The sequence below is a fragment of the Camarhynchus parvulus genome, chromosome 1A (assembly GCF_901933205.1).
Source record: "Camarhynchus parvulus chromosome 1A, STF_HiC, whole genome shotgun sequence".
Taxonomy (NCBI): domain Eukaryota; kingdom Metazoa; phylum Chordata; class Aves; order Passeriformes; family Thraupidae; genus Camarhynchus; species Camarhynchus parvulus.
Window position 1 is genome coordinate 61,270,043 of NC_044586.1, and position 15,745 is coordinate 61,285,787.

The 15,745-nt window shown below is 40.9% G+C and overlaps 1 protein-coding gene across 4 annotated transcripts in view; it reads right to left on the reverse strand.

The window, feature by feature from the left end:
* The window catches only part of PCLO (piccolo presynaptic cytomatrix protein), a 318,722-nt gene extending 309,208 nt beyond the window's left edge, over nucleotides 1-9,514 (reverse strand). For all 4 annotated transcript variants that reach the window (XM_030959381.1, XM_030959382.1, XM_030959383.1 and 1 more), the window contains exons 1-2: nucleotides 9,177-9,514; nucleotides 1,491-2,745 (exon numbers count right to left, since the gene is read on the reverse strand). In XM_030959381.1, the coding sequence (XP_030815241.1) occupies nucleotides 1,491-2,745; nucleotides 9,177-9,418 (1,497 nt within the window). In that variant the 5' untranslated portion in view covers nucleotides 9,419-9,514. The remainder of the gene's footprint in view (nucleotides 1-1,490; nucleotides 2,746-9,176) is intronic.
* Nucleotides 9,515-15,745: the final 6,231 nt, after the last annotated feature.

Genomic DNA, 15,745 nt, shown 5'->3' on the forward strand with positions numbered 1-15,745 from the left:
TGGTTAGTTGCAGATGCTCTGAAGTTGCTGCACATAGGTGTTCAGGTCACTCCTTTTCCAGTCCAGGCTTCAGTGCCAGCTAACTCAATTCTCAGTTTCCCTAAACTCAAATAAGACATTAACACTCCTAAACCAAGCAAAGTGCTACCAGTGGTTACTGCTATTATTCTTTCAGTCTTAAATTTGCAATTTTAACAAAAAAAAACCCAAAAATATCATATTGCTGGGTGCAAAAAGTCTGCTGTTTGTTACCAGGCAGCCACAAATAAACATGTGGTGGAAAGAAAACCAGCTGCTAACAATGGCCTTAAATCATTGTGATACTGAGTACACAGGTTGCCCAGAAAGGCTGTCAGGCCTTAAAGATATTCTTAAAGATATTCTTAAAGATATTCAACACTGGCTAAACCTGCTTTAGATGACACAACTTTGAGCAGAAGTTTAGACTACACCATATCCAGAGCACCTTTCCAGCTCCTGAAATTCTTGGATTTAATTTTAAATATACAGGTATTATTTATCAGGTTCAAAATACAGTAGTAGTCTGTACTTCTTCCTGTGTTCATCTCAGATCAGCTAAATTAATACCACAGCAAAAAAAAAAAAAAAAAGTTTTCCAAATATCCCTTCTGATTATCATTAGTTAACCTTTGGTGCCAGGTCCACTCTGTTTGAATTTCCATAAATTGATAAAAGTGTTGGTACTGAAAACAAACTCCAATTACTTTGCAAATTTAAAAGTAGCATATCAGGATGTACAAGAAGCTGAGCAAACAGTCACATAAAGCCTTATTCCCATGCAGAGCAATAAAGGATATGTATAAGCAATAAATCAAGCTACCACAAACATCAGGTTAAAATAAATTCATTTGAAGTCCTAACATTGCTTTCTATCCAATTTTTATGTTATAGAATTACAGCAAGAATGGTAATCAAGGTTAGAAATAGTCCACAGAGACCTTAACATCCCACAAGAATGAAATAACCCACGTAGCACCAAGTCAAACTCATGACTCAGGCTTTCAACTAACACAACTGAACACTGACACAGTTGTAAAGAAAATCCACTCCACATCCTTTCCTATGTCACACACTGGGGCTATGAAAACTGATTTTTTTTTAGTTAGTTCTTACAGTAGAAAATATTATTTATCTATAAATGTATTTGCACAGGAGTATCGTGGTCAGATTATAAACATAGACAGCAGCTGATTAAAAACAATCAAAATGAGACAAACGTCACACTGAGGTTTCTCCTCTTTTTATATGAAGAGATAACACATTTCTAAATCTATATGAGCAGAGAACCATTACCTTCTTTTTTTTTCTCCAGTTTCACCCTGTTTTACTCATAAGCAGTTATCTGAAACAGCATAAATTTTTTCCTGACCTTGTTAAATTATCATGATGATATATGTAGTACATCTGATGTTTCAACACAGCAAAGGCAAACTGAATTCTTAGTGAACATCAGTTTGAAAATTACTCACCTCTGTGATATGAGGATTAGGATTGAATCCACACAGGCTGCAGACTACAGTGTGACACTGGGTGCACGTGTTGTAGTTGGCCTTTTCAGGAGTGTGCAGCAGCAGCTCGGTGGTTGTACAAAGAGGGCAGAAGGTTTTCTTTGGGGCAGACTCAGCAGGTTGACTTGCACCAGCTTGCATTTGCTGTGGGGGCTTTTCAGGCCCTGGTTGCTGGCCAGGGGGTTTTGTAGGTCCTGCTGGTTGTGCTGGGGCTTTTGTGGGCCCTGCAGTCTGAGAAGGTGGTTTCGTGGGCCCTGCCTGGGGTGGCACTTGTTTTACAAGCCCCGTTTGCTGTGGGGGTGGCTTCCCAGATCCAGGCTGAGGTGGTTGTTTTGCAGGTCCTGTTTGCTGAGCAGATGGCTTTTCAGGTCCAGGTTGCTGAGAAGGCTGTTTTGGAGGCCCTGTCTGCTGGGGAGATGGCTTGACAGGACCTCCTTGCCGTGCAGGCTGCTGTGATGGTTGTTTGGCAGGTCCTGGCTGCTGCGGTGATGGTTTTGTGGGAGGTGCTGTTTGGGACGTCACTTTAGTGCTGTCTGGTTGCTGTGGGGATGGTTTTGTTGGGCCTGATGAAGGTTTTGCAGAAGTTTGCTGTTGAGTGGGTTTTGTTGGTTCTGATGGTTGTGGCTGGGATTTCTGTGGTCCTCGTGGCTGGGGTGGTTGTTTCGCTTGCTCTTGCTTAGCATCTGCTGGCTGGCCATGGCCTGGTTTCTGAACTTGCTTTGGTCCCCCAGGCTGCTGCTGCTGTGGCACTGGCTTGGAAGACTCAGTTTGTTGGACAGTAGGTCTGGCAGGTCCTTGTTGTTGAACAGCTGGCTTTGGAGACTGTGGTTGAGCTGGATGTTTCGCAGGACTCCTCTGCTCCTCAGGTTTCCCTTGCTCTTTTGGGGCAGCTTTTTGTTTCCTACTGGCTTCTTCATGAGCTGTATCTGAATCCGATATCAAATCAAAAGGATTGAATTTGTTCACAACTGAAGTGACTGCACTCAATGGATTGGCTTCTGAGAGAAAACTGGGCATCATACTTGGCTTCTGATCTTCTTTGAAATCAGTCCTGGACTTTGATTCTCGTAGACTGAGAGTAGAAGGGCTCCGTCCAGGTGCCCGTTGTTCTGTCTTCAGCACATCTACTGTTCTGCTTTTACTTAAACCTGGTGGTCCTGGATCTGGAGGCTTACCTGGTTGTCTGGGATGGCGGCTTGTATCAAGTTCAGGATGTCTGCAAAGAAAAAATGTAATAAGATTAAAATAATGCATGGTACAATAAAAATGAGATAAAATAAGATGTATCAGTAGCCCTGGAAGTCCACTGGTAGCACTGTGAAGTTTCTCAGTGCTTAAGCATTTTCAAGACCAAGGCTTATAACAAGGTGCATGTAAAAAGTATTTAAATAATCACTATTCTCTAAAGGCTTATACAAGTATTCAGTCATAGATTGTTTTATTTTTTAGAAAATAATCTAATACAACAATATTTAACGAGATATCCTTTTTTTTTAGAATTCTCAAGAGATCAAAGCTAGAATTTCCTATTATATCTATATACAAATTATTAACTCTCCACCCTGCTCCTCGGGATATAAAAGACAGGGAGACAGAAGACTAGAAGAAAGAGAGGTGTCAAAATTAGCAGATCAAAGCACAGCCATACAAAAAAAAAGCACAATGCAATATGCATATGTACTTGTTTTCTGGATACTTGTACAAAATTTGGATCTATTTACAATTCAATATGCAGCAGTGATTTAAACCCCTAAAATTCATGTATGTTAAAGAATATTCTTCATAAAAGTATTCTTCTTTGTAAAGTATTTATTTTGGCACCCATCCACTCACAGACCAGATGAGTTCTCCACCAAATAAAACAGATTTCAGCTCACAGTTAGCCCTGAACCTTTTTTTTTTCTTCTTTGCAAAGAGCTACCATACTCCTTCTCAACATCATCTGAACAATTCACACTGAGCAGTATTAAAAAGAACTCCACCACATTACATTAGAGAATTGGGAAAAATCCATGCAACAATATTTTGCTGTATGTTCATACAGGAGAAAATGAAACTAAGAATGCAGGAACCCAAATCAAGATCATGGCTTTATATATGGCACAGTATTTCACTTGTTGCTAAACTTGGCTGTAGCACAGGAAATAATATTGTTACTCAACAATATAATAATATTGTTGCATTGCTGCCAATGCTCAGGGATGTAATAAAATATTCTATTCAGTGCTACCACTGAGCTTCTGTTGGAAGATACGGGGTTCTGTTCTGTGTCATAGAAATGTTGCAAATATAAAATTTTCACTTTTTTACTTTGAGAGAACCAGTCAGCTGTGATCTTGTTTGCCAGACAGGACATTTTTTCTTGGGTATTCATGAGCAAAAGAAACAACCACTTATTAGATTTAACTGCATTCCTTGACTAATAAATAAATAAATGCACAATTTAAAGAGTTTTTTTTCAGAAGTCTGCAGAACCATCTACAGTAGCCACATTAAAATATGTATTTTGCATTGTTAAAATCACTACAAGTTTAGCAGTATTTCTGATTAGTCTTTAGTTTCCATTACGTGGCTAGCAATGGCAATACAAAAGGACAAAGCTAAGTGCTTGACTTTTCTGTGTAATTCTCACAATGCAGGATTTCTCATAATCTTGTATCTAACTTTTTCTGTTAATTAAAAATTTCCTCAAGCAATACTTGTTAAGGACAAACTATTCCCAGATTTCCACAATTCCATTTATCTTTTCCCATTCCTATAGGCTTATTGACCACAATATTTTGAAGCTTAGGACCCTAATGTGCAACCCACTGAAGTGAGCAGGTGTTTTTCCACTGGCATCAGTCAACGTTGACTAATTCATAAAGAGGATAGTTCAGAAAATCCCAAAGATAATCTAATTCTTTCAAATATTTGGCATTTTTGCTTATCAAAAGAGAAGTTTTATATTGTTGAGTTTTAATTTTTTTTTTGTTAGGGTTGGGATTAAATGTGTTAGATGGTATTTTTTGTTTGGACTTAGATGTTTATTAGTTTTTATTTATGTTACAGTTTTTCAAACTGAGTTTCACAGTATTTTACTCTAACAAACTAAAAAAAATGGAACCATATCTCTCTCTCTATAAGGTTTCTTAAGGATAAGCTCTTTAATTAAGAACTGACACTTAAATTATTTTTATTTTTAACTCAATAACTATCTGTGGCCTGCAATGCAGATTTTTTATCTAATTATACAATATTACTCAAACTTATGAAGAAGAAGGTGAAGAAGGACAAGCTTCTGCTCTGAAACCTTTATTTTGTTTTATAGATATCACTATATTCTAAAACTTTAAAGTTTTCTACTATGTGATATTATACACTTCTTTTCAAACTACACACTCATAATCCTAGTTCTATTATTTAATTTTGGAAGTTTTCTCTACGGCCTCAGGTCAAATGTAGTGTTTTCTTGAGGGTCAGTACCTGTCAGCCCAGATAGTCAAAAATTCCCAGTAACTAGGGTTCCAACATTATATTCTGATCAGCAACTAGGGAGGTCTACCTGCAGTTCTGTTTCTCGTTATTTAGATAAGCACTCTAGGTTTATCTGAAGAGGCACTGCTTACCATACAAAAACATTTCAACTAGCCTATTAGCAACTAGTCTATTTCAACTAGTCTATTAGCCTGGTACACATCCAGCATTCATGTTTGTAAATGTTCAAACTCTTGGAAGGCTTCATTCAACAATAAGAGTGAAAAGGGAGGGGGGAAGAAAAAAATAACAGTGCTATTGAAATTCAGGTCCAGAAATAGGGTACCACGCCAATGCCCAAACCTTACAACGTGAAGGTAGAACAGAAGTGGGGCGAGGGGGGAATCCCAAACAAAAACCAAAGCAAAAAAAACCCAACCATTTTTAAAAATTCAACTTGGAAATTAGCAAGAAAAGTAACTGGATTGGAGTGGAATTTTGCTCCAGCTTCCATTTTTATCAAATAATGTGTTCCATAAATTTCCACCTGATAAGATATCAGGTTTTGAAATGAGATCAAACCCCATGAATCTAGGAAATAAACTCAGGTGATTTTCTTCAAGGCTATAGGTATATTCTGAAGAGCTGACTTGTCTTGCCTTTGCACATACCAATGTTTCTAAGCAATGGAGACAGCGCGTGATTAACTAGTGGAAGAAAAAGCCTTGAAAGGACAAGCTTCTTGAGAAATGCTACTTCTGTCAAAAGCCAGGACTTGTTCCATTTAGATTGAGGTACCTGAGTTGAAGTCTTCTTTTCCATAACCATTTTACAACCAACTACAAACTGATATTGAAAAATTTTAATTGAACTGGAGAATCAGAAACCTCAAACTAAATCTCGACAAGAATTTGACAAGAATTTTCTAGCTTTCAAATCTTTTGAATCATGAAAAAGCCTTCAAACCAGACCCAACATACAAAATAATCTAGTTCTTCCTCACATAATGCTTTTCTTTGTGCTGCTATGTTTCCTCTCACTTTGGTCTTGACTCATGGAACTCATCTTTATTCATTTACATATTAGAGCTCAATCAAAGCTTACTTTGGAGTAAGCAGAGATTTAACAAAAGGACTATTGGTCCAGTTCTTCAATTCCATAACTACAAGCACCTGTTAAGAAGGCATGTCTTTTCCCCATTCATCAGTATTAATAGTTTCAAAGATAAATGCAGTAACAATGCAAGTCAAAGGTATCATATCTGCAGAAAATATATGTATGAATTTATGCATCCTCCAGTGGCTAAATTTTTTTAAAATATATATTTCTTCTAGAAAATATACCATAAATATGCTTCAGAAGTGCAACACTCAGCAAGACTTAGCATTTCTTATCAAAATGCTGCAAAATTTATTTTATTTATATCTATTGTGACCAACTTATTGAACTGGGGAAAAAAATGACCAAAAAACCCAAGCAGCTGTATTAGATGGTCATATATTCAGCTGGCCATCTAATCCTTTCAGATATAGTGTAATTCCTCAGGAAGTGAACACTGGCACAGTTACAGAGTCACTTGATGAAGCTAGAACAAATGGAACTTGCTTACAAATTGACTCTGCTTGTTTCAGATAAATTTCCCAACCATGAATTTTCTGAAGATAGAAAATTGAAATTGGATAGAAAGATTTCCACAGATCCTAAACATCTCACTGGAACCTTGAGAACGAAGCTTTCATTTTTTTTTTTAATAATAGGACAATTATTAGACAGTTCACTTTAGGTGCGCTAGATCTAAATGCTTATATTAAAATTCACAAGACTTAAAAGCTCAAAGCCTACAGAAGTTCTAGAATGTACAGCATTCATTTTAAGGTGGTAAAGGTGCAACTATGTTACCTGGCACATATATTACTTACTACTAAAGAGCCTGTATTTGCAAAAAAATATTACCTCAGGATATCAGCAATCATAAGGAATTTGTACACTTTAGGGTTACTTTGGGAGCAGGAATGAGAGCATTTAGAATAGAAAAAAAATATTAGACTCTAATGTTATAATGGAAATCACAAAGGAAAAATCTATTTAATATGTTAAAAACTAACTGACACTACAATAAAAACACTGCCAAAATGCAAAGCTATATTGACTGAAAGCCAGAATTCCTCTTTTGATCACACTCTATCACTTAACACTTGAACTGGAAAGAAATAAGGAAAAAAAAAAAAAACCAAAAAACTAGTTCCAGTTTTAGTCTGGAAGCAGGTGATCTGTAATCCTTAGGAGAGTCTTACTACAAGGGTTTTGCTTCTATCAGGTTCTTGATAATTACTGCAAACATTCGTGGTAGCTCTCAACAGCAAAGAAAGCAAACAGCAAGAGGAGCAAATAAAGCCACAAACCAAGAGACAAGACAAGTAGTAACTTCATTACAGTGAAGAGGCATGAAGATACTATGATGGGAACCGCTATAATAGTCAAAGCTGACATTCTGACGCAAGGTAAAATGCTGTAATTCACAAATTTAGAGTCCCCTTACTTTAAATAGAGGGTGGAAGTATGGTATGATAACAAGATCAAAGTAGCTTCTGATATAAATATGTTTGTGGGAAAGCATCCATTTATAAATGCAGATATATTCACATTGCAATGAGTTCAGCCTACTCTAATGACTTCCAAGAACATTTATCTTTATTTTTTCATGGTATTGTTCCAGTAAAAAGTAAGTTTCAAAGTACTTGTGTCTTTGTTCATAGACAATTATACAAAAGGGAATTTTGAGCTTAGTTTCATGGAACTAAAGAATATTTCTTTTTCTCATTAATGTTCCTCATTAACAACAGAAGCTGTGCAGAGATCTAAATTGAATGGAAAACTTTATTTTACACACAGTGCTAATGCCTGATCAATAGTTCAGCAAGACATGAAATAGGAAGATTTGACATCCAGTTTCAAAAAAAAAAAATGGAGACCATCATCTCAGGTACAACCTCAGTGACTCCAATAATTGCCCAAGAATTAATTTAGTCCCACCCTCCTTGCCTCTCTTCTAGAATTCACTTATATAAACCTGACATTATATAAACTGAATATGCACGTATGATGGGGTGAGGTCAATGCACCGTGAAACACTCGAGGAGGCTCCTTTTAGCTTCCTCCTTCACGACAAACAACACACCCAGCCCCGGAGTCGGAGAGCAACAGAAGCGCCGGGCTCAGGTGCCGGGCCGGGCCAGGAGGGGGTTCGGCACCGAGGACAGCGACACGGGCCGGGCCAGGAGGGGTTCAGGACCGGGGACAGCGACACCGGCCGGGCCAGGAGGGGGTCAGGACCGGGGACAGCGAGATGGGGCCGGCAGGGCCGTGGTTCAGCACCACGAACAGCGGCAGCTCCGAGGAGCCGGGCGGGGAGCGGGCTTGTTGCACGCCGGGCTGTGAATTCGCTGAGGGGCAGGCAAAGAACGGGGAAGGAAATTACCCCCAGCCTTCGCAAAAGCACAGTGGGGTAAAGGCATGACTATCCAGAACGCTGAATACCGTGGCAAGCAATTTAATCTATTTAGCCTCTCCCCTTCTAACTAATAAATGGAGGGGGAAAAAAGGAAAAAGGAAAAAAAAGGGTGAAAAAATAGGCTGAAACAGACCTCCTCAATCCATGACTATTTAATGAAGCCAAATGATAGTTGTAGAGGTTCAGAATTGGCAGAGTAACGGCCAGCAAATGTATTATGCCCAAAAGCACTGGAAGATTCAACAAGATTCTCTCTCCAGACGCTTGCAGAACCCATCCGCTTCCCTGGCTCCTAGCAGAGCTGTGGGGCATCCAGCCCCGTAAAGCACACACCCGCACACAGAAAACCATAACGGTGTCTGCACATCTCTCCCCGCCCCGACACACAAACTGCCCGTGCTCCAGATCAGTGCAAGGCAGGAAAGGAGGGCGCAGCCCACGGAATCGGGGACCGCCGCTATTATCAGAGACCGCTGTAGTGGGGAGAGCCAGAGAGTGCAGGCTCCGTCCTGGTGCCCGCGCCCGTGCGGCCACCCCTTCCCTCCCTCTGCCAGCAAAACGGAACGCCGGCTCCGGGTGCGGCGGGCCCAGCTCGTATTGCGACTCGCCCCCCGCCCCACCGCGAGGAGACGGAGAAGGGGGAAGGGAGGAGCGGGAGAAGGGAGATTTTCCGTGCATGCCTTTGCATGGGAGGCGGCTCCGCGCCGGCGAGGTTCCCTCTGGGCAGCCCCTGCGCCCTTGACATGACAGCGGCGATCTGCCTCCTCTCCTCCTCGCTCAGCTGGCTCAGGTCCGCCTCCACCCCGGCCGGGACCAGGCTCTGCAAGGGGGCCGCGGAGCCGCCGCCATCCCCGGCTGCCGCCGCCCCTTCGGGGAAGGCGCCCAGCCCTTCGCCTCCTTCCAGGCTCGCCTCGTTGCCCATGGCCGCCGCGGCTCGCCACCTCTCCCGTCGGGCGCAGACCGGGCTGGGGGGCGGCTCGCAGCCCCGCTCCCCCGCGGGCAATCAATTAGGGCTCGGCGGCCGCCACCACGGCCCCGCGCGGCGGCAGCGCCGGGGCCGGGCTGGGGCTCGCTGGCTGCCGCCGCGGCTGCCGGGGGAGTGCGGCGGTGCCGCCCGCCGTGCTCCGCCGCCCCGCGCAGCGCATGCTCCGGGCGGGCGGCTCCCCCCGCGCTCCGGGCCCGCCCCGCGCCACGGCCTTTAAAGGCACCGCCGCCCCCGCCCCGCGCACCCGCCGCACCGTGAGGGACCGAGCGGGGGAACCACGGCCATCCCTGCGGGCGCTGCTGCCTCCCGCTCGCCTTCCCTCTGCGGCCAAGGATGTGCAGATAAAGCTTGAAGATGCCTCGTTCGCCCGAAGCAAAGTAAGAGGGACTGGAAAACGCGTCTGGAGGACACCCCCTCCGAGCAACCGCTTCAAAGTAGAGTCAATGAGGTCGGACTGCTCCGTGCCCTGAACAGCAGAGTTTTGAATTTCACTGTGGATAGACGTTTTACAGCTTCTCTCAGTCTGTGTTTCAGTACTGGACTACCATCGTGATGACTGTCTCCACCATATCAGTGTTATTCCGGGACCCATCAGCCCCAAATTGGACACTGTATTCCTAATGCAGTTTCACAACTGTGAAATATATTGAGGAGAATAACCTTCTCCAACCTTCCAGCCACACTTGAGGTAGCAGAGGTCAGTCTGCCTCTGGCGTTCTTCATCACAACCACATACTGCTGGAATGCATTTCACCTGGATGTTTGCTGCAAAGCTGCTTTTCGGAAAACCTATCCCAATGCACGGAGTTACTCCTTCCCAGGTGCAGAACTCTCTGCTTACCATTCTTCAACTTCAAGACGTTCCTGCCAGCTCATTCTCCCACCTGGATGGAGCAGAGTGGCCCTGCTCTTTACTGTATCTACTCCTCTCCCAGCTGAGAGTTGCAATGTATTCCATGCCTTGCTCACATCAGTAGCAGAGACATCGCATACCATTAGTCAGAAAGATACAAACAGCAACACACCAGCAGTTGGACGTGATGCAAATAACCACAGCTGGTTTGAGCCCAATAGTTGTCTATTTTTCATCCACTGTACAGGTCTCACTAATTTGGCTATAAGGATATTATAGTTGATCATGCTGAAAGCCTGATGGAGTGATTTGCCTGAGCTTAAACACATGCTGTCTGTTTTTAATAACCTTCCCGTCTTTTGTCTGCTTGGACATGGCTTCTAAGGGGAATTACTCTGTAACTTTCCCAGGAAGGGCACTGGCCACATTTGTTGAACTGCCTGATAGTTCTCTTGTGGATCTCCTTTTTGAAGATGGGTACAGTGCTTGCTTTTTCCTGGTAGTTAGGAAGCTTTCCCTGTGACTTTCTGAAGATGACTGACTTTGCAGTAGCATCAGATCCCTGATCACTTTTTGATCCATCCAACTTAGTGCCATAAACTTCTGCATGTCCAACTGGTTTAAGTACTCTCTCCTACAGCTCATGCTTTTCCTCAGAGACCTGAGAGACTACAGGACAAACCCAATCTATAAAAGCCACTAAGTGCCTTGGCCTTTCTATGTTTTGCCACTAGTTTTCCTACCTCATTGATCAGCGCCAAGTTTTTACCAAATCCTTTCTAGAGACCTTACTAAATTGTGGCCACATTTTGTGTACTCAAATGTGTTTGTTAAGCAACTAGATCTTCACAAATATGATTTGTTTTGGTGAGGAAGATGTGCCAGCACTTGGTACTCTTGCTTGTCTCCTCCTTTAGCTCCATTAGTACTTTGCTTCAGACACAGCTGTAGGCAGATGAGCTCCCAAAATGACCTGCATAGAGATGCTGTACAAATATTTATAGTGCTCTTGTAGTGTAGCAATCAGAGATCATTTTTCCAGTACTGGTTCACAGTAAGTGATGAAACTAGTAGCAGCTGGGGGCTTTCTACTTTTCTCCTGAGTGGCTACAAGGAACACATCAAGAGAACCGCTCAGCAGAGAACATGATAAAGCACAGAGGATAAACTGTCTTAGTGGAGAAGCATGACAGGAGTGTAAGTGGCTGCCTCTTCACATGGTGTTCTAGGTTAAGATATTAGAAAGGCCTTTGGAAGAGGATACACACAATGCAGACACACCTGACAGAAGGTGGATTGCCTTGACATGGGAAGAAAAGACAAAGTTCTGTTAAGGGGGTTAGAAAGAAACACATCCCAACATAATTTTGCACAAATGAACATCATATATGTAATTATGAATAGGTGTGCAAAGTGCTGCTGCATGGAAGAAGACAAGTACAAAACAAAAATATGGAAAAAGAGGGATTTAATCAGTGAAAACATTTGGTTTTCTGATAATTACTAGTATGAGCATTCATAATACTCTTAAATATTTTGTGGAGGGTGGTATTTCTGTCTTTCAGTTGGGTAGTCAGAAACTTTATAATGTTCCCAAATGAAAGTTTTAAACAATATGCATCAGCAGAACTCATGTTTCCCTGCTTTGAATTGTTTTATTGTGTGAATTTATTTATTCAAAGCCAAATGAGTGACTGGTTCTTCTGACTCAGACCCAGAAGTTGTCTTATGTTTAAAATCAGATGGTGTATTTATTTTAAACATATGACAACTTCTTGGTCTGAGTCAGAAGAACTAGTGGTTTTGACTAAATAAATTCACTCAATAAAACAATTAAAAGTGGAGAAACGAGTTCTGATGAGGCTTATTATTTAAAACTATATACACTGTTTCTGTTTCACTTTTAATCTGTCCTGAGATAGAAAATAGGAGGAAGAGACATTAAGGCCTAAAGAAGATGAGCACAAAAAGGAGGCAAAGGATGAGAAATGACCTTTAGTGGGAAGTTCATTTTTGGCTTCACCGGAGCCAAGGATTTCACCTTAAAAATTATGATTTCAAATGTCTTAGGAATTTTTGTGGAAACAGTCTCTTTTCACAGTTTTGTGACATTTACCTTTTCTTATGAAAGAGCATGAAATCAATAGTTATCTGTTCCAGAAGTCCTGCTGCAGGTCTGTTTTCCCTACATCCTATAGTTTCCACATCTTTCTCCCTATGTACTTTACGGTCTGTCCAAAAGTGACAAGAACTCTCTCATTTTGGTGTTACCAATGAAACTCACAAACTAATGGGTCTAAAGATTCTCTTGTAGCAAGGAAAGAAAAGTTATCAAATTAATCAGCCCATTTGTCAAAAATTGTAATATCTAACTTGCAAGATATGGCTCACTGGTGCCAGTAGAAAAACCCTTATTAAAAATTGCTTAATCTGTAGCACAGAAAATTATGATTAAAACCTTTTCAGAGATAAAACAGTCCTTTTTAAAGTGCATGCAAATTAGAGTTCTTTCTGCAAATTTAGAGGCAGAGATAGAGAAACAAGTTACCTTTTCTTTGATACTAGGTAATATAAAAGGATAATCATGAATAGCAGCAAATCAAACTACCCTTTGAGGACCTGTTCACAGATTTTGTAGAATCTTAATTGTATCTGTTTGAATCCAAAATAGACCAGCACAATCACAAACATGTTTATATTTTACATTGAGGCCATATATGGCATCTTTTTCCCTGCAAAAAAAAAAAAGCACCATATATTTGAAGTGATGTAACTTCATTCAGACTAAACACTGTGCTTTATCAGTAATGCAGTACTTTCAACAGGGCCTGACCAATTTGGTTTGCAAACTAGATACATCAAATCTTCAAAGGAGCCAGTCCAAGGTAGAGCTGAGTATGCAGAAGCAGCACAAGGACACTGGTTCATCTTTTGCCAGCACTGAATCCAATCTGGGGCAAGGGAATCTCAGTTAAGAGTGTATCTGCAGCGCTAAAATGAGTGCTAGAAGTTAATTTACTGATTAACAACGTTGAAGACATCCAATTTTTTCATCACCAGGCTACTTAGTATAGATGTGCTCTTTACATTTTACAGTTGAGAAAAAGCCATTTAGTGCATAGAAGTTGGAGAAGTAATGATAAGATCATCAGAAGAAAGGAAGAGGTCAGTAATACCTTGGCATGAACTAGCAAAATGGGAGACACTTTAATAATATTCCTGGCACTGTGCCCAGATAAAAGTGAAGAGGGTAGAGTTGTGTTAATTGTTAGTGATTACCAGAGGCTGTACTGATCACTACCACAGAATAAGACAGAGAAAGCTAGAAGAGAAGCTAGAATTTGCATAACCGTATTCATAAAACTTTACACATTCATATTTTTTTTATTTTTACTTGTACAAATACTTAGGTAAATGTTGCAGTGCCCCTATCACATTTATCTACCTCATTTCAGAGATACAGAGACTGTGGAGTTTAAAAGAACTGGCTAAGATGCATCCAGCAGTTAAGTCCATCTGCTATACAGAATGAGTAGTGCCTTGCAATGATAGCTCCCACCAGCAAAGCTTGTCTCACAAGTTCTAATTCTGTGTCAAGCCTACACTCATCTACATACCAACCAAAGTTTGGCTAAATACTGCACTGCAAATGTTCTTGAGAATCATGACTACTCTCCAGTCTCACCTGAATTACTACTCACCAAAACAACCAGTAAATAATGATAACAAGGTACCTTGCAAAGCATTGTGTGGTTTTGCTCTTCTATTCAAATATATATAACTATTCTCTTTCTGCATAGAATTCTCTATTCCATTACTTTGTAAATGCAGGTTGAGAAACTAGTGTAATAGTGATCTACCCTGTTTCAAAACTCTTTCAAAACTCACCTTTTTAAGGAGAAACAACCCACCTAACCCAAAACTGAATACAGCCTAAAAACTCCCAGGTATTATAAAACATCCTGGGCAGAATTATTTGTGGTACTCCAGAGCACCTGAGTGTCTGGGCTTTTGGGATACCATGCAGTCTGATATAACAGCATTACTGTTATAGCATCCTTTTTAAGATTAAATGAATCACTTCTGAGAAGCCTCTGCAGATATTTAGCCTCATTATCATCAGTCTAAGTGAAACAGGATTAGTACATGCACTTTACCCTACTGAGTAGCCAGTGCATGGACACCTGGCTAAGTTTTCCCAGTAATCTCACAACCACATTTTCTTACTTCAACAAAACAAAGTCTGGCACCTGAGTTCAGCACAGGAATGCTGATATGTTCACATTATAAGCATAGTATGGATTAGTCAGAATGTTAAACATAATTTGCAATCAGTATTTTTACTACACAAATAGTGATTTGCATTTTAGAGTGAAGAATGGGGAAAAAAAGCCGCTAATCTCAAAGGCTGTGTCCTAAACAACACGCAACAGCAATATTGTTGTTCTGTCCTGTTGTTCTCCTGTTGCTTTCTTTAATATGAGTTAATTCAACTGCAGCAGTTGAGTCCAACTAATAGTGGTACCGATGCCACCACAAAGAGTACAATTTTATTTGTTTATGTGGTGAAAGAGTCATATGTGTAACTATTACAATTCAAAAGCAAACTCAAGGAAGAACGTAGGGGAAGATTGGAGCTGTCATTAGCAAGTTCTGATAAATCACATTAAAATTAAGAATTGGGTTTGCACCAGCAAGCATAACAGTGAGACCCTCAGGATCTTTCCTTGGGATTTTAATTGATAACATGAGAGTATTGAAAGTTCTCATTCCCCCAGCAGTTATCTCCTTCATGCTGAGAGCACAGTAGGAAAAACTTCATAGCCTAAATAGAGGAAAGTCTTGCTAGTGAAGTGCATATTTAGATTATGTGTTCAGGTCCTGCCTATGCCACAGCGAACAGGTTCATTTTAAACATAATGTTACATATTTTTTCCTTCTAAATGAATCCAGGGGGTTGAGGGAAGGTGGGGGTGGTAGGGGGTAGAGGGGAGTGTATATAATGTCAAATGTAACTCTTTTGTATTACATGGATTTTAACTAAAACCCCTAAATATTGGCCAAGGTTACCAGTTCCAAGGATAAGATATTAAAGTTAAGCACCTGTGTCCTTCTTTAGGCGCTCACATGTAGAATGATAACATGAATGCAGAGCACACATTTCCAGTGGGCTCTGCCCATTGCTTACCACATATTGAGTGACATGCTGTAGACCATGTTAAATACACTAACTAGGTTTTCTGGCATTGGGTATCAACTGTCTCTGTGACAGAATTAGAGAGAGAAATGTAAAAAAATTATCTTCATTCTCTAGTCCTCAGAATGGGCTCTGAATAATGCTCATTTCAGGTAAAGTAAACAACAGTCTTTATCCCAGAAAGTATATTTCTTCAGAACTAAGAAAGTTTACC